This window comes from Cyprinodon tularosa, unplaced genomic scaffold, assembly GCF_016077235.1.
Source record: "Cyprinodon tularosa strain WSP-4 unplaced genomic scaffold, ASM1607723v1 ctg522, whole genome shotgun sequence".
Classification (NCBI taxonomy): Eukaryota; Metazoa; Chordata; class Actinopteri; order Cyprinodontiformes; family Cyprinodontidae; genus Cyprinodon; species Cyprinodon tularosa.
In genome coordinates, this window is record NW_024039255.1 from 791,796 (window position 1) to 815,276 (window position 23,481).

Genomic DNA, 23,481 nt, shown 5'->3' on the forward strand with positions numbered 1-23,481 from the left:
CCTTTGAAATTTTCAAAACACTGCCAGCATTTACCAAAGAAACAGAGGTTGAAAGTTCAAAAGGATAAAGATTACTCTGTTTTACCATCATGTTATGTATGTCTTGCAGCAGAGTAGAAAAATATAGATCCTAAGACACTGTATCCGGATACAGGACTGTGTTTTTTTGCACATTTTTGTTGTTAATTTAACATTTATACCATATTTTCACGACCATAAGGCGCACCGTACTAAAAGGCGCAGTCTCAGTTATGTGTGCCATTTCTGTATTTAACACACACATAAGGCGCACCGGACTATAGGGCGCGTTTTTTATATACAGGTACATGTCCTCTACTACTTTTAAATACCTCTACTGCGTATTTAGAAAGTACAGCGGGCCCAAAACTGAGTATGACTGTGCTTTATTCATGTATTTATTACACATTGCAGATGACAGAGCACTGTGATAACTCCTAAATTAACTTAAAATCCTGAAACCTGCCGACAGAATATGTTCGCTTTTATTACCGGTATCCTGGTGCCTGCAGTTTAAATTATTTAGATGAAAACACCTGCCAGCCACCGCAATGAACCCGGAGGCTACCCAGCCTAGAGGCTGCTGATGAAGGGATTTCTACTATCAGTGTACCGCTGGTATGTGGGGGTCTGAGCGCCTCCGACAGAAATAGTAGCCTATAGGCAGGATGATAATCTGGATGAACTGACTGCAATTATTAAGTTTTCAGGTGGAATTTCTCACTTAAAAACATATTAAAACTACTTTATTCCCACTGATCACAGCAAATATAGCTGCAAGATTTAGATTATTTAGATGAAAAACACCTGCCAGCCGCCGCGGTGAAGAGGAGACCGGGCCCAGAGGCTGCTGTTGAATTAAGTTTTCAGGTAGAAAAATAGAGCGGGAGAAAAAACTGAGTATGATTGTGCTTTATTCAAGTATTTATTACAAAGTATTAATCGAACCCATCAAAGTCATCATCCTCTGTTTCTGAATTAAACAGCTGCGCTAAATCAGACATGCAAATTTCCCCTTCTTCGCTGTCAGTCACTTTATATGCCGGGCGGCTCCTCAGAAATAATGCCGGCTTTTGCGAAAGCTTGAACAACAGAGCCAGCAGACACGTTAGTCCAAGCATCAACAATCCATCCGCAAACGGTGGCGTAATTTGCCCGGCGCTGCCTTCCACTTATCGTGAAACTGTGGTCTCCGTCGGTCATCCATCGCTCCCACGCCGCTCGCAGCCTTACTTTGAACGGCCGGTTCACACCGATGTCGAGCGGTTGAAGTTCCTTTGTCAGACCCCCGAGATAACGGCGAGCACAGCGTTTATTTTTTTTCACCATGTTTTTCACATCAGCGATGGTGATGAGTGGAAAAAAAAACTCCTGGTCTCCTTACATTCAGCCACTCTTTCATCATCTCCTCAATGAGGTGGTCTCAAAAGTCGCAGTTGCAACACACATAGGGCGCACCGCACCAAAGGGCGCACCGCACATTTTGAGGGGGAAAAAAAGACGTTTATGTGCGCCTTATAGTCGTGAAAATACGGTAGATTTTTGCTCTGTAAAAGACAACCTTAACATTTCATTTCATCTACTCCAATTCTGTTGTGAAAACATTATCAGTGTTAAACCTGAAAATGGTTAGTTTTTGATATATTTGAAATATTTTTTATGCCTTTTTATAATTTGTGATTTTTTTTTTATCCCCATGATATGGAAAATAATGTATAGTAAGAAATATTTCCCGGGGTATTGATATCCAGTTTGACATTTTAGTATCAGAACAACTGTATTGCGGAGATTAATTGATAAATTATAGAAAATATATTTCATTTTTTAAATAACTACTTGTATCTCTATTTCTTTTAATTTTTACTATTTCATTGATACTTGGAGTTAAACATTTTTTTCCCCCCTGTAACTGCTTAAAAAATTAAAAGTGAAGGTTGCTGCATCTTGGCACTGATTACATATAATTCCCTAACCAAGCTCAGGTTATTTTTCTGTTCCTGAGAGACGGAACGTTAGTTGGTTCTGTGCAGCCTCTCTTTTTTTTGTGCATCTCCTTCAAAACAAGCTTTTATCCGATGTGATTGTTACATTAACAGCAGTGCTAATAGGAGTGATATTTTTACTCAACCTTATCATGCTGATAAAATCTCATAACAGGCTAGATGTGGATATGGCCCATTTTTTCAAGAGTTTCTTTAAAGGATCTCTCCTGTTTTGGGGGAATTTAAAAGGAAATCAGGAGCTGCACTAAAAGCATGGTGACCGCCGGCTTTTAGGTGCTGAAGGGCTTATTAGTGAAAGGGATTGCATTTCTGCCCTCCTAATTCAAACGTCTTACTCTTGTAAAGTACCATGTGCTCCCCCATAAGCTGAGGTTTGACTCAGTCCATTTCGTTCTGCCTCAGAGTTTGGCGACTTCCCCAAGAGGTACCATGACTTTTAGCTGACTTTTAGCAAAATTCCTCTCGTCCCTCAGGAAGCTTGCTGAGAGGAAGCAGCTGCAGCCCGCTGCCATATTGCTGCTGCTTTTTGGATTTGTGATTTCCTGTAGTGCCGGCCAGTATGAGTGGGAGCAGCTGAAGAGCTGCCATGGAGCTTACTTTGTTTTTCTCTCTCTACAGAAAGCCTAAGATGAAGACCAGGAGATAACACTGTGCCTCTGCATCTACATTTGAGGGTTCATTTTCAAAGATGGAGCCGTAAAAAATAACCAAGACCCATTGGAGTGAGCTTTTGAGGAGATAGGAGGATCTTCTCCTGATAGAGGCTTTGCTTGGGATTCCTCAGACGATGGCTGCAACAGAAACCAAAGCCCCAAGCAGCGCTGCGGGTCTCTCCTGGGCTCGCGTGTGTAAAGAATGTGGCCAACAGCACGAGGGCCAGGAAACTCACCTGTATGAGTACCAAAACGAAGTGGACGATGAGTTGGTTTGTCACATTTGTCTGCAGCCCCTCCTAAAACCCATGGATACTCCATGTGGACACACTTACTGTTATCATTGTCTGAGCAACTTCTTGAAGGAGCAGGACTTTTGCCCCGTGGATCGCCAGCGTCTACAGCTAAATCAGTGTCGACCCTCCAGCCTGCTGGTTAGAAACCTGCTGGACAAACTGCTTGTTTCCTGCCCTCACTATGCAGATTGCCAACAGAAGATGCAGCGTTGTGAGCTGCAGCCTCACCTGCACAACAGGTAGGGTTCTGGCCATTGTGGTGACTGTTCATCATAGCTATTTAGTAAATGTTACTATTTCAGACAAGCTAGATATTTTTAAGATACTATTTTAGCTTGGAATGGAGAAATGTTTCATTTTGATAGCCAATTACTTAATCAGTCATTATACTTTGTTATACTCTATTTGGAAACGGTGTTAATGCTTGTATATTTTGATTGTGTATATAAAACTTGTGAAAGATAAAATGCATTTTGCAAAGAAAAAGCTACATTTAGAAACAGGACACAAATGCAGCTTCCTTCATGCCCCTCTCAAACAACCTGTCCTCTTTGTCCAAATTGTGAACATTCTGGTCCCAAAAAGAATCGCTATCATTGCAACCCACACCCCCTCACAGGGGAACAGAACCCCTCGTCTGTTAAGCCAGGACAACAATTCCCTTTAACGACCCCCCTTACAGATACATAGATGGGTATGGGGTACGACCCCATTCCAAAAGGTCGGACTGATTCATCCGGTTTGATTTACATGTTTTCTAAGCCAAAACAAGGCTTTGTTTTTGGTCCACTCTATAAAGCCTCGAACTCGATGTTATTTCTGACTGTTTGAACTGGAAAAAGATTCCTTAATGGGAAGCAAAACGTCTTCAAACTTGGAAAAAAGTCCAGTGGATTTTTTTTTTTTTAACTTTTTTGGTTCTACATGTATTATTTAGTTGTTGCTGCAGAGGTTCCCTGAATCAGTTATAAAATTTAGGCGGGTTGCTACTTGTGTTCTCATAGCACAAGGTTGGTTTGAAAAGCTTTTTTTCTCCTGATAAGTGAGATTTTCTTCAGGAAACTGGATGCTGTGCTCACTCAGGTTATCTTTTTATTTCTGACAGTACACGTTGTTTAATGTTCTGGTAACATTAAAGTATTCAAATAAGTTTATTTTTATAGCAGCTATTAACAACATGTCATCTCAAGGCACCTTGCAGAGATAATACAATCAGATTGGTCTAAAGTTTCTGTTGAGGAAAACATGTTAATTGTATCGATTAAGTATGAGCAAAAGATTCTCAAAGCAACACATCATTAAATTGTCAGATTTATCTGCAGAGAAAGATGTTTGTCTTTAAGTTGTTGCATCCTCTCAGTTGCAGCATTAGTTTAAATAAACAGGTTTATAATAACTGGGCTTAAGACAAAGGTGCAGGTCAGTTGTCTTCTTTTGCTCAGGCCCATTGTGGTGCTTATCACCCTTGTTGTCAGACATTACGCAGTTATTAAGTCATGGTGCCCTCCCATTACCTCTCTGTGCAAATGATACAAAGTTCAGGACCAAGGGATAAGCAGGAGGCTCAGATCGCTGACTAAATCAAACAAAGCCTGTCACACCAAACTCTCTGCTTTAATCCTATTCATATTGCTTTTCTTAGCCTCCCTTGTTGGCTAAACTTTTTTAAACATCTATTTCCATGGATTTATGTATTATGACCCAATTAGTGTGGTCTCTTTCTGTTTATTTATAGTCTGATATTTTTGTTTCTAAGAATAAAACCTCCTCTCATGTGGTGTCTTTGTGTTTTTCCCAGATGTCCTGTTTTTAAGAGGCTGAGGGAAGAAGCAGAGAAGAGGAAGAGGCCTTCCTGGAATGAAATAAAAGGGCGCAAGGGTGATGGAGAGTCATCTGGAGATGCGAAACATTCAGCGACGCTGTCTCGAAATCCCACCAGGGATCAGTCTGAGCCGGGTCTCATTAATCCTGCCTATGAGGAAATTGACGATGGTACGGACTGGAGTCCTTTCATCAAACATTTCTGTTTCCTGTCAAAACATGTTTAATATGACTACATCTTCCTCTGAATTTGTTCGTATAAGCTGCCTATCTTCCAGAGTGACGGTTGATTTTACTTTAAGGGCTTTTTATTCTAAACGTAGATGGTTGCATCACTGTGAGGAATGAGCAGTCAATGTTCTTGGTTTGAAATTATACTTTCGAGCACAGGTGAATCATCACCTTAGTTGCAGGAACATGTACCAGCTCACAGATGTTTTAACCACACAGTTGCATAATCGGAAAAACCCTTAAAGCAACAGTAGACCCTCATCACAGACCAAAATCTGTCAACACTTTAGAATGCCTCTTCGATTGCAGCAAATTGCTCTTGGCCTATAAAGACCCAAAAGTGACTCATACCTTTTTATTATTTTTTTGTTTGTGTCAACATGCTAATTCCTTTGATTTACTTCATCTCTCCAGTCTTTAACCACTTAGGCACATTTGTCTGGTATCATTGGTGTAAAAATGTCCTTACCGGGCTGTTTCTGTTTCCATTCTGTTATTCCGACAGACCAAAAGGAAACAGATTAGTGACAGGTGAACATGTTTTTACACACAACAAGCCGGATCATGACATCAGATGGCAGACAGTGTTGAAGGTTAAAGCAGTGTGCATAACATGCATAAACCATGGAAAAGCTTCAACCTCCTATCCTGCATCTGCAGTTTACACATAAAGCAACACAGGTCCATTAGGTCAAGCTTCATAGGGGATATGTTTAAACCCCTGCTGAGTGCTGGAAAAAAATGCATGCAGCGAGCTGGAAAATGTGACTGGCTGACACATCACTGGATAATAATTGCTTTGCTTTGCCTGTAAAGGTGAACATTAGTTCTTCCAGGGAAAGGGGGATCATCAGAAGGTGGAATCGGATAACTAACTTTTCCTTTAGGAACTAAATGCTGTTAAAGCCAGATTCTTGAATATTTGATTTTAATATACAAAGAAGAAAATTCTTCAGCCATTCTGTGATGTCAAATCAACCATGTGATACTCCTGTTGCCTAGCAGCAAATGAGGTGGAAAAAAAAATCCTAGAGTCTCGTAGAAAATAAAATATTTTTTTTAAAACTACATTTCACATGTAAGCTGTTATGAACAAAATCTAAAAGATCTATTTTTACATTTGAAATCTTTGTGTGCATACAGGGACACCATGTTAGTGTTGATTGGATTATCATACAGCATGAATACCAAACCAGCTCATGCATATTTCAAAGTAAAGTCATGTTTTTATAGTTTGTAAAATTTGCGCACACTTGAGGTATTCGTAGCATATAAGCACCTTTTAGTTTTGAGATAGGGTGATTGTTAAAAAACAAAATTACTTCATTTAACCGTGTTTTGCAACCAGTGTGAGTTGAAGTAAAATGAAAGTGAACTGGGCTGTTAATGTCATCATGCTGTAACCAAAGGTCAACAAACTCCTGTTAAACATTACATAACAGATGATACAGCATCCTGCTATCATATTACAGGTGGTTGGTGGCTGAATGAAAGTAAAATTAAAAGCAAAGTTAATTGAACTTTCATTATCAAGATCTGCTAGGGCTTTCAATAAATTAATATAGATATATTGCCATAGATATCTCATCAATAGCAGAAAAAAATATGTGAAATACAATTTTTAAAGGAAAGGATTTAACCTCTTAACTCTTATCATCAAGCTAAGCAAGGTTGGCTGCAGGGCTGACCGGTCTTTATGTGTTAAAGGTTATTTTGAAGTGGGGTTATAGTTAAACCATGGCTTTTTTTCTCCCCTGGTCCTTATTTCAATTTAGTAAAGAAAACACCAATCAGTTATCGATATGGAAAGATATAATAGCTTGTATTATAATAAATTTTTCAGCAGGATTGCACAGCCCAAAGATCCCCCTTCTCATGTCCAACTCTGTCCTTCTTTTGTCTATCTGCCCGTCCATCAGCAGAACAGTCTGAGGCTGAGGGTCTTTATCAGAGACCCAGAGGTGCAGGCTTTTGGATTTGAAGCTGGTACCTGCAGCCTTGTCAGAACACAGGCTTTCAGCTCTAACCACAAGTGCCCCCCCCACCCCCACCCCCCACCCACCCTTTCTTGTCTGCTTATCATCTTCTCCTGAAGTTTCAGAATAACACGGCCACCTGTATGGTTGATTTTTCTGGGCCCCTACCACCCCAGTTGCCCAGATCCTCCACAAAGATGCCACAACAAAACAATAGTCTTATCTGACCAAAGCATGATCCCAGACTTCTTATAGTTTTTGAAGCAAGTCATTTTATTTTAAAAGCCGTCCTTGCAGGTTTTTGTTCTGAGGGGCCCTTTATGCTTTGATGAGCTGCAGTGGATTTACCTTTACACATTCTTCTCTCTTTTTGTTTTTGTCAGAATTTCAGCTCTGAATAATATTTTGATTTTGTCCCCATGCTTTCATTATGACTGCAGGGTTGCTAAAATTCAATTCTAATAATTATGCTAGAGTTTTATTTGTTTTAGATTTTACAACCTAAATCTGAATTACATCCAACTATGTTGGCATTTAAAAACAGAGTTTGGTTTTACTTTATTTGATGAATTTTGAATTGTTTCTCAATGCATTAGCCATGGGTTCTGCAGATTTAGCTTTACATTTTAAGGATTCTTTATTCTTCCCTGACTGCTAAGAGTTATCCATAATCGGAAGTAAAATTTGTATTTTTACCTTTAAACATATTTTGTATTTCTATTTTTTCTAAAAAACAAACAAGCCGTGATATGGAAACAGTAAGCCTCGATAAGAAAATTATAAATAATATTACAAATACAGTAAACATTCTTCGTGGAGATATTTCTGTCCAGCTAAGTATGGTTTAAAACTACATCATAATATTTGTCAACAAGCTTAGAATATGTAAAAAAAAAAAAAAAAAGGATTAAATTACCTGATTCAAACATAATAAATCCAGCTCTGTTTAATCATTTTTGTGCTCTGGTCCTCTTTCCTGTAGATAACACCCCCCTGCGGTCCAGTCTTGTGGCCGAGGCAAACGTGGTGGAGCTGTTCAGGGATGAGCCTGAGGAGGAGTTAGGCCTCCGTATTGTTGGAGGGAAAGATACACCGTTGGGAAATATAGTGATCCAGGAGATCATCCGGGACTCGATAGCCTCTCGAGATGGCAGACTGGCTCCAGGGGACCATATCCTAGAGGTGGGGTGAAGAAAGATGCTGCCATTACATTTTGTGTAATGTTGTCTTTTTATGTGAGCAGGGTGATCAGACAGAGGGGTTTGGCTTTAGTTTGACTCTAGAGGGCCAATGTCCTGCACCTTTAAGATGTGCCCTTGCACGAGCACACCTGGGTCAAATAGCTGAAGTTCCTCCTCAGCATGAGGTCAAGTGCTCAAGGGTCTTGTTAATTACCTTATTATATGATTCAGTGGCGTAAAAGCAAATGGATAATTAAGCTGGCAGCCCACATTAACTTAAAATGATCGCAGTATGTGCTTTAGTCAGTATCAAGAGAAAAACAGGCTGATCAGGACTTTCTATCCTAGTATATATTCTTGAGCAATTTTTGTTTTTGTTTAAATGCTTTTCTGAAGCATGAATCATTCCCTAATATATTTTCTTTGTTCGTGTCCAAGAAGCTAGATGTTTGAAACTTATTCTGAGCTGTAGTTTTGTAAAGTTTCTTTAGTTTATTTCTGTGTGAGCAAACTGAACATACTGAGAGGTGGGGTTATGCCAATGCTCCGCCTCCACATGACATACTTTCGCTTTGAGTGGCTAGATGCTATCAGGATATTCCAATTAGTATGTTTATATGACATATTTTTATTCCGACAGGTCATTTTATTATGACTACAAATGTCCGGAAAAACACTAGAGTCCACATTTTCTTCTGATGCAAACACATTTTAGTAAACTCTTCAAATTTTTTTCATTTAAACAAACATAGCTACTGTCTAATAACTGCCTGTATGAGACAAGGTTAAGACAAATTGTATTTCATTGACTTCACACAAATTTAAAAACTAAGAAAAGCTCCTCACTTGAAATATGAATTGTGGAAAAAGGTAGACTAAAAATGCTCATTACATTATTATATAAAAATATATTGGTTCATGGTTTCATGTTTTCTTACACCCTACATGCACATTAAAAGATTTTTTTTTTTTTTTTTTTTTAGAGATTTAGACCAATATCATCTATATAGAACAGCTATATTACACTTTCATTTTAGATTTTGCTAGTTTAGCTTCCGTATTTAGATTATTTTAAGAAAAATATTAAAATAAATATTTTGAACTGACTTGATTATTAATTCAAAATGCAAATGCAAAGCCTTCTTCTCAACAGTTTTTAGAATTCAAGCATGTCTATAATCCATTTTTAAACTTTGTACCATTAATGCCCACCATTTATATACATTTTTGCTTCAGCTCTGGTGAGCTTGAAGAAATTAAATCCCGAAAGTTACACAAGAACTATTTTTACACGTATCAGATGGTGCTGATGAGCCATATATAGTCTATCAAGTGCAAGGGCAGAGAGGCTACCATGCATTGAGCAGTGCTGAGCGCTCTATCGGGGTGCACGGGGGCCACATACAGAGCTAAATGTCCCCTAAAGAAAGATTTCTGAGATTTAAACACTGCTGACCTGTCTTACTGTGTTCTCAGATAAATAACTTTGTGCTGAAGTTGGTAGAAGAAAATATTTGGGAGCAGATCTTCATGGCACTGCATACTGCTGCTAATTATTTTACTGGTGCACAATATTGGACCATTCCCCTGCTATTATGCACTTAAAGAGTAGTTGTAGATCTCAGCCTCTAATCTCTCTATAGCAACAGATAGGTTAATGTTGCTAAATGTTTGGGAAGGCTGGCAACACTGGGAGCCCTTGAGCCCTCTTTGGCTACAGAATCTGTTTATCTAGCGTGTTTGTGATTTATGAGGGAAGAGACAGATACGATACGACTGTATTAAAAGAGAGGATTGGGGTTAATGGGGGATCTCTGTAATAAAGGAGTTATTATTTTGGATAGTAATTAATTCCCAAATAAATATTTAAATCTATCACTAATTACATGTGTATGCCTAGTAATACAGGCAGGTGTCCCGCCCATGTGTGGGAAACGCTGCATAGCGTGACACCGCTTATCCCGGGATGGGTTTGAGTGAAGGACTCCAAGCTGTATTCTGAAGATAATGTAAACACTGCTCTGTTTTTCAGTGAGGGAATGGGGGACGGTAGTTCACGATAAACAAGTTTTATCCCCATGGTAACTAGGTGTGTTTTTACCAGGCACAAACACGTCATCTATGAGAGAGAAATTTCACTTGTATTTTGTCATGGTCTGACTCACTGCTTTTGATTTACAAAGAAATGTAATGTGGTGTTTATTCCCCCCCAGGACACTTTCTTTTCTAAGAAATTCTTCTTATTTTTTTTTCCTTTTTTTTTTTTTTAGTGAAACTGAACTGAAGTTTTCAGTTAAAATTTTTTAAGAGGTTTTAATTATTGCCAGTTTTTACCTCTTATCTGCTTTGTCTGATAAATAACTGCTTAAGCAGTAAATGGGGCTGTAAATATTTCTCGTTTTAGGTCAGTCAGGATTCCTCAAATAATGTCTGATGAAAATATCAGAAAACTGTAATTTCTTAAGTTTAACCAAGGCTTTTGTTGTGTTGGGCACTTATCCCTGCAGCTGCTTCTTTTCATTTTCATATAAGGTCACACAAGGAAGCAGCGTGTTTTGAGGGGTTGCCTTAAAACAGGCATGTCATAAATTAGTCCTCTAGGGTTCTTTCCATGTTTTTCGGCTTTAGCACAGCTGATTCTGATAATTGCAGTTCGGTAACAGCCTGATAATCAGCTATCTGTGGAAATAAGGTGTGCTGAAGCAGGGTAGCTAAACAAGGGCCCTCAAGGGCCGATGTCCTGCAGCGGCCCTTGAGGGTGGACTTTGGTCACTCCTGCCTTGAAATACACCCACAGGTGTGTCTCCAATGAACACCAACCCGGAAGCATACAGTCATGACATCACCCCTGGGTGTTCTCACATTCTTTAAAGGCATAATACTTTTAGTAAGGGATGTTCCAATCCAATATTGGCACAGTAAGTCAGTCCGATGTCAGCCAAAAACAATTATCAAGCTGATAGAAAACACTCCCAATTGTATCTGTGATCACCCCAAATTTTAGGGTTTGTATTCCTTTGAATTTGGAAAAACTAATAACTATATAGTGGGGAAAAGTACAGTTGTGTTCGAAATAATAGCAGTGCCTTTAGAAAAATGAGTAAATGTCAAAATTCTTCAAAGAAATTGTACTTTAATGAACACAGATACGTTGGGGACACAGTACATTCTATTCCAAAGCAAAACAATTGCGCAAAGTCATCAAAACTTAAATAATAATAATAATATTTCAAATAAAGTAAGAAATGGCATGTTCAAAAGAATAGCAGTGTTGCCATCTTTCCTTGGAAACTCAAAAATGTACTGTACAAACAAAGAAATTCTTGATAAGTGAACCTAGCTGAGTATCCTAAACTAATATTTTGTTGCAAAACCACGGTTTCTGATGACTGCTTCACATCTGTGGTGCATGGAGTCAACCAACTTCTGGCATCGTTCCACAGGTATTGCAGCCCAGGATAATTGCACTGTATTCCACAATTCCTCAGCGTTTCTTGGTTTTGCCTCATGCACTGCACTTTTTATGTCAGCCCACAAGTTTTCAATGGGATTAAGGTCCGGGGATTGTGCTGGCCACTCCATCAGTTGAATCTTGTTCATCTGGAACCATGCTTTTGCTCGCTTGCTGGTGTGTTTGGGGTCATTATCCTGTTGAAAGGTCCACCTCAAAGGCATTTCCTCCTCAGCATATGGCAGCATGACCTCTTCCAGGATCCTGATGTACTGGAACTGATCCATGATCCCTTGTATGCGGTGAATCGGACCAACACCATAGTATGAAAAACATCCCCATATCATGATGCTTGCACCACCATGCTTAATGGTCTTCAGTGAGTACTTTGGCTTGAATTCTGTGTTTGCAGGGCGTCTGACATACTGCCTGTGACCCTTAGACCCAAAAAGAACAATCTTGCTTTCATCTGTCCACAAGATATTATGCCATTTCTTTTCAGGCCAGTCAATGTGCTCTTTGGCAAATTGTAAACGCTTCTGCACATGTCTTTTTCTCAGCAGTGGGACTTTGCGGGGGCTTCTTGCTGGAAGGTTAACCTCAGTAAGACGTCTTCTGATTGTCACAGTACTCACTGTCAACTGAAGGTCTTGCTTGATCCTCTTGGATCCCATCATTGGCTGAGTCTTCGCCAGTTTGGCTATTCTTCTGTCCATTCGAGGGGTTGTCTTTCTTTTTCTTCCTCGTTTTTCAGTTTTTTGCTCCCATTTCAGGGCATTTGAGATCATTTTAGCTGAACAGCCAACGATTTTCTGCACCTCTTTGTATGTTTTCCCTTCTTTAATCAATTTTTTTATTAGGAAACGCTCATCTTCAGAACAGTGTCTTGAACGACCCATTTTCCTTGTTTTTTCAGGACAAATGCACAGCCAGCATGCCAGTTGTCTTGATCCTTAAATACGGATCACCTGTTAACACCCTTTTTTCCCAGAATACCCTCCCTAATTGATGCCCTCTCTAATTGAACTCACCACTGCTATTTTTTTGAACACACCCTTTTCAGTTAATCATTCAATTTCACAGAATCCACAGTATGCATGGCTGTCCTGTTGGGTTTGTTGGTTTTCTATACCTTTATTTTACCCCCCAGAAACTTATCTGGGGTATAGAGTTTGAAATGTTAATAAAACAAGTGATTTTCTTGCTGCTGTTGAGGCACTGCTATTATTTCGAACACAACTGTATCTGCTATACTGCTGATTTTTTGATATACTGAAAAGAAAGAAGGCTTTCATTTTTATCATCGATGTTCTTCAACTGTGACTGAATCTACAACATAAATCCAGAAAATTACGCTGTCTGGTTTTTAACCTATATTTATTGCATGATTTACCCATCTGATATTATATAAACCGGTAAGAACTGCAGCTTAAACAGGCCTGTTTAAGAGGCCTGTCTCTTCTCTGTTCATTACCTATATTAAATGCATCTCTTTCAAGACATTATCAGTATAAAAGACACATGACCACACACTTAATCAAACAAACAGACTCTCTACAACGCTCCATAAGACATTTAAGGAGATCAGGGATGAAATAGTAGATCTGTACAAGACAGGGATGGGCTGCAAGAAAATAGCCAAGCAGATTGGTGAGAATGAGACAACTGTTGGAGCAATTGGAAGAAAATGCAAGATGACGGTCATTCCACCTTTGTCTGGGGCTCCATGCAAGATGTCACATCGTGGGTCACCTGGGATTAAGTTCAGGGTGTGGACTACAAAGTAGGACCTTATCAATTATTTGAATGGTGCTGGAACCACAATCTCAAAGAAGACCATAAGTAAAAAACACTTTGCCACCATGTTTGAAACTTGCAGCCCACACAATGTCCCCCAGCTCAACGCAGCACATGTCCAGGTCATCTAAGGTTTATTACTGACCGTATAAATGATCGAGAGAAGAAAACGGAGAAGACCAAGTGGTCTGGTGAGGGAAAAAATTTGTTTTTTGGTCTGAACTCCACTCAAGGTGTTTGAGGGGAAGAAGGAGGATGATTACAACCCTACCTTCTAACCATGAACAATGAAAGGAAACATCTCTTGGTTGCTTTTATGGAGCAGAATGATTGCCCCATATTGAGGGCCGGACAGATTGGACCATGTTTCAATAAACTCCTTCCCTCAGTGAGGGCATTGAAGCTGGGTCGAGATCTTCCAGCACGACATATTTAGAAGCACACAGCCAAGGAGGTGCTCCATAAGAATCCTTTGAAGGTCCTGGAGCTGTCACGCCTGTCTCTAGACCTGACCCTAACAGCAAAACCTTTCGATGGAGCTGAAAGTCTAAATCATAGAGATTACTCCTATCAAAGGTTTCTATACTTAATACTAAGTTTTGTTTTTCAGACCTTTAAAATTATTGTCATGCAATAAAATACAAACTGAATACTTTAAAAACAGACATTTTCTGGATTTCTGATGTGGATTTTCTCATAGTCGAAGAGAGCCTATATGATAAAAAATTGTGAAAGTGAGAAACCCTGCAAAATCTGCAGTGTATCAAATAATTTAGGCCGATTTAATATCAGCATCTAAAAGGAGCTTAAAATTAATTTTGAGCAATGTTGTGTTGCAATTCTGAAAATGAAAACATGAACCTGCCAATGAATAGTTTGCTTTCAGGATACAAAACAATGGCTGCAGTTTTTCATTCTTTGTGTTATCACAAAGCTCTTGCCCCTGCAAGGGGCTTACTTTCAAGTTTATTAAAGAGAAACAACCATGGCAATAAAGGCATTTACCAAAGATTGAAACTAAATGAATGCATCTTTATTTAATGGGAGGAAAGTTTGTGGGTCAGTATTCAGCTGTCTTCCCATTGACAGTGTTGTTTCTTCCCTACGGTGTCCTGTTTCCAGGTGAATGACGTCAGCCTGGCTTCAATTCCCCACTCCAGGGCGATTGCAGTGTTGCAGCACCCCTCCCTCCTCAGGCTGACCGTCATGCAGGAGAAAGGCTTCAAAATAAGGGACCAACGGTCGGATCATCACGCCTCCAGCTTCACTGCCTCCCATAGTCCTCATGGGAACAGTCCATCCAGTCAAAACCCTGGGAAAGTCCTGCATGTCATGCTAACAAAGACCCACCGCACAGAGCCGCTCGGCATCAAACTTATCCGGAAGTCTGATGAAAGCGGTGTTTTTATCCTGGACCTTTTGCCGGGCGGTTTGGCAGCCAAAGATGGAAAACTCAGGAATAATGATAAAGTTTTGGCCATAAATGGGCATGACCTCATGCATGGTACACCTGAGAGTGCTGCCCTCATCATACAGGTATAGATCTAAAGATATTACTGTCTGGACAACATGTTTTTATGAACAGCCTGCTACTGATTAGAGTAAATTCAATGTTGTCATTGTAGATTGTATCCAACCAGAAACTAGTCAGATTATATAGATATTTACAGAGTATTAGTTATTTGTTAATATTGGTTGAGAAGCTTTTATCGTCATTTGTTTTGTTATAGTCATGGTTGTCATTACTGATTCCACAAAAAGAAATGCCAGGAAAGTTTATCACTAAAGAAATTATAACTATTCCCTCGCAGCAATTACATTTGATATCATTTGTAGAGTCTCTGCAGAACAAATGAGAAAGTGATTGTAAACAAACTGTAAATGTGTATCATTCAATGCTGAAAAGTTAGAAAGTACAACTTTAACACCAGGGGATCAAACTTTGCTAAGAACATACCAATTACACTTAATAGTGTGTATTTAGGGGTGTGTGTTCAGTAATGCCCTATATCTATAGTATAATTATATCATAAGTTAAGTGTAAAATGCAATATAATCCTATCATATGAATGATAATCTGTCTGCTCACATCAGACCCTAGAGCTCAGTTAATGAGAACAATGATACAACTACTGTACGATTGGAAAACAAAGGCCAGGGTGATGAAACATGAAAATGAGGGGGAAAAATGATTGAGAAAGTTTTGAAGTCATTTTTAGCTCTATGCATTAGCATAAGAAACACATAAAAACATGTAAAAAGGACAAAAAACCTTCCCTCTAGTAGACCCTACTTCTAATGTTCCTAAAGACAGACTTGTTATGCTCCGGGCAGATTAATGCTAGGAAAACATGGCATTCCAATGACCATAAAGGTTGGAGCCGGAGTATGTTCTGAGCCTTTTTTAAATCTCACTAAGATGTTAAACTACTAGATAACATTAAAAGACATATTTCTTTTTGTTCTGTCTTTAGAACAGTGAAAAGTGTGTGAACTTTGCTGTAATGAGGCCAGCAGAGAATCCAGAGGAAGGAGGAAGCAGCAGCAGAGAGGGCCAACACAGCAGAGGAGTAAGAAGGGCCCCTGAGCCGCAGTACTTCAGACGGCAGACCACCTACTTAAAGGTTATATTAAACATAGGTTTCTTTTATCTGTTGTCCCTACTGTTTTATGTTGTTTCTGTTTGCTATCAGCCTGACTACCTCTGACAGTTCATCACTTCTCTGTTTAAATATATTACTTCTGCATGTTTCTAGAAACTTGTCTGCTAGTAGATTCAATGTATATTTAATTGGCTGTATCGGTTTATATTAATACAAGCGAGCCACCCTTTTAATAACCATTTTGAAAAAAACTATAGGTTTCCTGTCACCATGGGAGAGCCTAGGTACTGAAGTCCTGCCTCTTTTTTTTTTTTTTACTTAAATAAACAATTTGATAACAAATGGAGATGGACTCCTACCACAGCTGGACAACATTTCATTTTATTCTCGTATCAGCATTCAGACTCATTAGGGCATTAAGCAATCATTGCCACTCCCTCTATTTTCCATCCATTGCTAAAGTTTTGTTTAACCTTTTGTTTTGTTTTTGCTTTTTTACTAAATGCTTCTTTTTTTTTTTATTGAGACTTTTGTCACATTTCTCATTTAGTAATTTTTATCATGTAAACGGCAATATAGATTCAAATTTTGGAATGAAAAAAATGTAGCGCCCTGACATCTCTGTTTGAACTGAGCTCTCAGATTTGCCCCCTGGTGGGCTCCTCCTGCGACAGACAAGAATACGACCGAGCTGGTCTCCTTATGAACATGTGTTTATAAAAGAACTATGTATCTGACCTCATCTGGGTTGTCTGAGTTGGTCTTCCTTTTTCCTGTAATTTGCCCTCACAATTATCTGATGGGTAAACAGCTCCTCCTTGCTGTTTAAAATGAATCTATACAGCATTGTGCAAATAAATTATAACCACAAACTGTATTTTTTTGGGAAGTGTATGTGGCACACCAACAGGGATTATAGCATGTTAGTGAATTAGAACAATTATATGCTTTGATTTTACATTCAGCTCCCTTTATTCTGTTACCTGTAAATGAAATCCAGTACAACCAGTTTGCTTCCATGCATCTAAACAGTCCAGCCATGTGTAATTTGATCTTAATGTACACATGTAGACAAAATTGTTGGTACTCATCGTTTATATACAAGTGAGACTCGGACATTGTTTTCCAAACATGCTTCAACTGAACGATTATAGAAAATGAACTCATGAAACAGGCCTTACATCTGTGGGGTTTTCTTTTATTGAAGAAGGGCTACCAATAGTTTTGTCCATATGGATACAGCTTAACTGTGAATGCCTCAGAGCATCAGGGAGACCAAGCAAAATATCAGGAATTAAGTTCGGGAGAAGTTTGGATAGGATTTATGTTATAAAACAATATTTTAGCTTTGACCATTTCACAGAATGCTGTTTACTATATTTCTCGACTTATAAACCTGGCAGACTTGCAGCTTCAGCCTAAGGGTACGGATACAAAGTACCGATTAAATGGTGCCATATATAAATGCAGGCCATATTTTTTTAGACGTTATTTAATCAGCAAAACATTTGAACCCCATCTATCATTATCACTTTCTGACATTATACATCACTTTGTTTTTATTTGTATAAAACTCAGATAGATAACTTGAAGGCTGGTGGTAATTATGAGGTATGAATAATTGGTGCTCTAAGACAAGATCCTATATTTTTCTGTCTCCTCAGAGTTTTATTTTTTATTTGGTTTGATTTGTTTAGGTATACTGCACACAGTAAGTTAAAGGGAAAGCAGTCCCTCCAGTTTGGGAGGGGGTTAAAGAGCAGACACCTGCGTTGGTGAGCGGAGATGAAAGCTCTTCTGTGGGGCCTCCCTCTGTCCTGATCAAAAGACCAGGGGTGCTGCTCACTCTGCCGCCATGGGGCCGCAGGCTTGTTGTTTTTTTGCTTGTTTCTTTGGAAGACCAGAGGATCAAAGCTGGTAACAGTTAGCTTTCACCTGTGGAGTCAAATCTTTTCGTCTTGCTGGGGGGGATGGGTTCCCTGCTGTGGGAAGGAAGAACCCCCGCCTCCCCCAAGCTTCCCTTCTGACAGTTTACAGACTGTGGAGCAAAGAGAAGGCTGGTTGAAGTCGTCATTTTCCACACATCTTTTCCACTACAAGAGCGGAGTGTTGATCCTCACACATTGCTTCTAGCCTTTACCTCTCAGCTCTGTCTCAAATGTTTCACATTTGTCTCTACAAGTGGTCCTCTGAGAGGGATCCGCTTTGTCAAAGGATCCTGCTGAGAATCTGAAAGTTTTTTTTTAATCCTCTCATTAAAATGCATTACAATGTTATAAATTGTGCAGCTCTGTGTCTTGAATAGGTCCAATTGTTTAATATGCAATTTTACCCCCATTTTTTTGCAACCGTTTTATTAAAAAATTTTTCTTTTATAGGACCCACCAGGTGGCTTTTCATGTCAGGAGAAAACAGTGAGCTTAAAGAAGGAGCCTCGAACCTCTCTGGGCATCACCATAGCTGGGGGGAGGGATTGTCGGAGCAGGCTGCCTGTTTACATCACGAGTGTGCAGCCTGTTGGCTGTCTGCACAGAGACGGCACCATCAAGAGAGGTACAAAAAAAAGGCTTCTACACTTTAATAAAAATAAAAAATAAAAATTTTTTCAAAGAAATTTACATTGACATAGAGAAATCCGGTTTAACTGTGGTAACTGAAGTGGTTTTCAAATCTAAACGAGCTTCTCTGAGAGAACGAGTGGGTTAGATGGAAACCTGGATTAATAAATGCTGTTAGGAATCAGAGTGCACACAGACACGGCCGCTATGTTTGGAGCGATTATTTAAAAGTTTTAACTTTCTTCTGAATGGGACTATTTATCTTAAGATGTCTACCTTAGAACACCAAAGATATTCTATTTAGATAATCAGCAGAATCATGACTCATGCCCACATAATGTCACCTTGCTGCATTGCTCAATAATAAGCTCACTGACTTTTGCCCTGCTGCTGCTCCTGTGCTTGATTTTAACCCTGAGGTGGTTCTCTGACTTTTAAGTATCAATATGAAACTCAGAGAGTTGGAATTTGATTTGCAACAGAAAAACGGGCTTCTAAATCCAGTATTCACTGACATAGCTCAGTTCATGGTTCAATTTGTCTGCCTGTCCAAAGAACCTGTCGCTGCAGTTGTTTGTTTGGTCCCTTTGTCAACACCTGCTATTATAAACTTTGGGTTTACACTTAGTCAGTTCTTACTCCATAAAATAAACATTTTTAATAGAAAAGCACCAATTGATTTGTATATTTCATAAAGTGTTTGGTGTTTTACTTAGTTCATGTTTGTCCTCACCATTTCAATGCATCAGTTTGTACCTCCATCTTAAAGGGTTTGCTCTGTGTTGGCTAAGAGCCAGTAGTTTAGCTGTCAAAATGCAAAAACCTGTTTGGAGACAAGATGCTGGCTCTGGACTGATCCTTGAACAGCTTTTGTGGATTAATGACAATAGATTGAATAGGAAAAGGGCTATCCTGTCTTTTTGTACTCCTTCTATTCATGGATACACATTGTGTGGCTTAAGGGCCGTTAAACAGAGAGGATGTTAGCTAAAAAAGAGGCCAGCTTCTTTGAAGAGGAGCTGCCTTATCACTATCAATCCGATTGAAATAGAGAAAAAGTAAAATGTACATGTTTTCAGTTAACTAAAGTTTATGTAGTTTTATATAAACAAATTTAAATCTCATGACCATCGGCTAAGGATTTTTACTTTTACCTAATTTTTTTGTGACTTAATACTACATAATTATAAAGAATATATTGTTAAAACCTGCTTTAATATTAGTCGTTACAAATACCGGCTGATTAAGGTATTTGGAGCTGAATGACAGAGTGAGGATGTCCAGATGTTCACTTTGAGCACTTTGGAGTGTTTTACTGAACCAGTGTGGTTTGGTTCACTGAGGATTAGAATAAAGGCATATTTAAAGAAACTGTGTCATTAATTTATATTAATGCAAATATGAACAATAAAATGCCCGGACGTTCAAATATGCAGGAAAATGCAGCCTGTAAAAACAGGGTCTGGCCTCTGTATTAGAATCCTGCTGAAAACCTTTAAATTAAATGTGAAACTGTTCTTTCATAGGTGATGTTCTGCTGAGCATCAATGGAGTCGATCTGACCCAGCTGACCTACAGCGAGGCTGTCTCTGTTCTGAAGGCCCAGACAGCTCAGTCCCAGGTGGTGCTGCGTGTGATCCAGACCCTCTCCGAAGGCGGCGAGGAGGACACAGAGACTAGCAGCAGGGATGACTTTGACCATGTGGAGGACCAACGAGAAGAGACCCGTACCTGGACGCCGCTGTGGACTCACTGGCTGGGGTTACCAAGGTAACGCTGGCCCCCTCCCCACCAATCTGTTTTATCAATCTGTTTTGATAAAACAGATTGAGAATAGGACAGGGACGGACTAAAATGTCCGGTTATCAATCAAAGTCTTCAGTGTTTTACTGCTGCCATTTTTTCCAGAATCCTGACCACTTTTCCTTTAAAATTAGTTTTATAAAAATGAAATGTTTACCAAAAAAAGGGGAAATGAAAATGGACTCTAAGAAACTCTGATCTAGCTTTTTGATTTTTGTGATTTGATCAGAGTTTTTTTTTTTTTTTTTTTTTAAGATAAGGTTTAATCTGGATTAAATAATTTATAACAAATAATTTAATCTTTTTTGGCTTGTGTTTTTTTGCCTCTTAAAGTCACTGACCCATAATCACAACCAGTATTTTCCTGTTTGTCAGGCTATTTTCGCTGCTTTTAAAAAATGTCTTTACCTGAAAGAATGCACTCTGAATCTTTGTCTCTCAGCCACATGCACTGGTGCAGAGACATTGTCCTACAGAAAACCAATAACGAGAGCTGGGGCTTCAGCATCGTCGGCGGCTACGAGGAGAGCCATGGGCAGCAGCCTTTCTTCATTAAAACTATCGTGCCTGGTACACCCGCCCATTTCGACGGCCGTCTCAAGTAAGCTACACCTTACAATGCTTCCCTAAACCACTGTGTTTTTCCATTCTCCATGTTAACACCTGATGTTTCTCTTCAGGTGTGGCGACGAGATTGTGGCGGTGAATGGAGCTACGACCGTGGGGATGAACAACTCCTCCCTCATCCCCATGCTCAAGCTGCAGAAGAACAAAGTCACCCTGACCGTGGTGTCCTGGCCGGGGAGTCTGGTGTAATAAAAGAAGTTCAAATGAGCACACACAAGTAGCCCTGTTAAGCTGCATTTGTTTAATCCAACCCAATGTCCTTGATTCTTTATTTGACATAATGGAGACAGTCCGAACTGTTAAAGCCGTTTGGGACTCATGTAGAAAATGGATCTAATGCTAAGATGCACAAATGATCAAATTTATATTCAGTATAAACTTGGAAAGAGTAATTCTGTTATTTTATCTACCATCAGTTTCTAGCATATTAAAAATAAAAAGAATCCTGACTATAAACTAATACTAAATTAATCAACAGTTTGTGATTAAGTCTGAAATGAAGACCCATTTGAAAATAATGCAAAATATTTCAAATCAAAACGGTTGTAGGTGAGTGTTTAAAGGGATGGAGTGTTTTTAAGTACTAAATGTTCACTTTAGAGGAGCCAGTAGCGTTACAGAACAAAGCAGAATTAAAGCTGCTTGAGTCAAAACATGCACAGATGATGGCACCACATTTGGGTTTATTCCTTTTTTTTTAAGTTTAATTTTTTTTATTCACATTCAATAACAGTGAAAAAGCTCACGACTCTTATTGTAAACCATCAACATTTTTTTTTTCCATGAAGGTCATCAATTCTTGTTGAGATTTTTATTTTTTAATTCCCTTTTTTTTCTTCCAATATTTTAGCCCCTATTTTAGCACTGTATTTATTTCCTGTGTCTAACTAGTATATTTGGACAGACTTGCAGAAGTGGGTGCCTTGGAGGTATTGAAGGACAAGCCAGAATATAACTGCCTTAAACTGTCTCTCTACCACATCTTGTTTATAGAAACTTAAAGTGGCCTTTCGATTCAAAACAAAGTGGCTTTTTGGAATGTACACCAAGTAATGTGTAAATAATCCTATGCTGTTTAATTTTGTTCAATAAAATCATATCAATCATATTATGGTCTGTTTCATTCCATATGGAGTAGAAATTTAATCTGATTTAGATAATAAAACATTAGATTGTGTAGTGGTCAAGAACTTAAAGATTCTTTATTTCAAAATAAAGATCACTGCAGGAAGTCATGTCTTCTTGCCTAGAAAAAAATATCTGGATCCAGGAGTTGGATAATGAAGCAGAAGATGATCAATATTTTTCAAAAGTGTTGTGCTATGGAGGCCCAGGAAGTGTTCGTATAGATGCAACTCCAGATTTCTGCAGTGCTTTTGGGTTTCCTATCTAGAAACACACCATCTGCATGGAGGACCATCTGTTAACAGAAATGTCATGTGTTTCTTGACTTTAGCCGTTTAAAACAAATTCAGTTTTCCTCAAACTGTTGGATTACAGCTCAGGCTCTATATCTGGGGTTCTGCAGGGAGCGTTTGCTAAAGCCACTAAAACTCCTGGTACCTAGACCCACTTCCCTGCATTTTTTACATCTGTTTCTGCCCCCTGAATACAATGACTGCATTACCTGCTCAATTATCAATTAATTCAAGTCTGGTGGGAGACCCCTGTGCTGGGGTATCCTGACTCCAGTCTAAAGAGCCACTTTCTTGTAATTGTTTGTTATTCTGTTTAAACACACCTCAAGCAAATGAGAGGCTCCTTACCAGCACCTGAAGCTCCTATGTTGATGCTTTAAATGCAGGACATCTGATTGGTGAGTCCTTTGGGTTGTTCAATGTCAAATAAACTGTACAGTCTGACCCCTAGTGGTCAAAAAACTGTCCATATGTTAAAATGATTATTTTAGTCCTTATACATGATGTGCACAGTTGTTTTTTAAGTAAAAATAAACTTAAGTTTTTGCTCTTCACAAATAAAAGAACCATCTGTAGTACAACTGATGGAGTTTATCCAGTGTTTCATGAAAACCTTGTAGTAAAAAAAACCCAAACTCTTTCTCACCCACCGTGGACAGTCTCCCCCTTTTTTCCTCAAAGCTCTGGTCCTCTACCAGAGACCTGGGAGGTTGAGGGTTCTGCACAGTATGTTTGCTGTTCCTAGAACTGCGCTTTTCTGGACTGAGATGTCATGCATTTCCAGGCATCTGCTGTATCCACTCCTGAACTTTGACGGTTACTACCTCGAGTTCCCCAATTACCACGGGTACCACCAATATAAAGATATATTTATATATATATATATATATTTTGAACAAGGTTCCCCTGTTTTTTAATACAAGCTGGCCCACAGCACCACAGATCCTCCACCTTATGCAACAGAGTGATGGAGGCCTTTTCCATATATTCTTCGTTTGTGTAAAACCAAATCCACCTAAAGTGCATGTTGCTGAAGAGCTCATCT

The 23,481-nt window shown here is 39.0% G+C and overlaps 1 protein-coding gene across 2 annotated transcripts in view; it reads left to right on the forward strand.

Annotated features, from left to right (window-relative positions):
• lnx2b (ligand of numb-protein X 2b) overlaps positions 1 to 22,126 on the forward strand; it is a 33,628-nt gene extending 11,502 nt beyond the window's left edge. For both annotated transcript variants that reach the window (XM_038303966.1, XM_038303967.1), the window contains exons 2-10: positions 2,640 to 3,209; positions 4,769 to 4,962; positions 7,981 to 8,180; positions 14,550 to 14,963; positions 15,902 to 16,051; positions 18,409 to 18,583; positions 20,115 to 20,358; positions 20,834 to 20,992; positions 21,072 to 22,126. In XM_038303966.1, coding sequence (XP_038159894.1) covers positions 2,809 to 3,209; positions 4,769 to 4,962; positions 7,981 to 8,180; positions 14,550 to 14,963; positions 15,902 to 16,051; positions 18,409 to 18,583; positions 20,115 to 20,358; positions 20,834 to 20,992; positions 21,072 to 21,207 — 2,073 coding nt within the window. In that variant the 5' untranslated portion in view covers positions 2,640 to 2,808 and the 3' untranslated portion in view covers positions 21,208 to 22,126. The remainder of the gene's footprint in view (positions 1 to 2,639; positions 3,210 to 4,768; positions 4,963 to 7,980; positions 8,181 to 14,549; positions 14,964 to 15,901; positions 16,052 to 18,408; positions 18,584 to 20,114; positions 20,359 to 20,833; positions 20,993 to 21,071) is intronic.
• Positions 22,127 to 23,481: the final 1,355 nt, after the last annotated feature.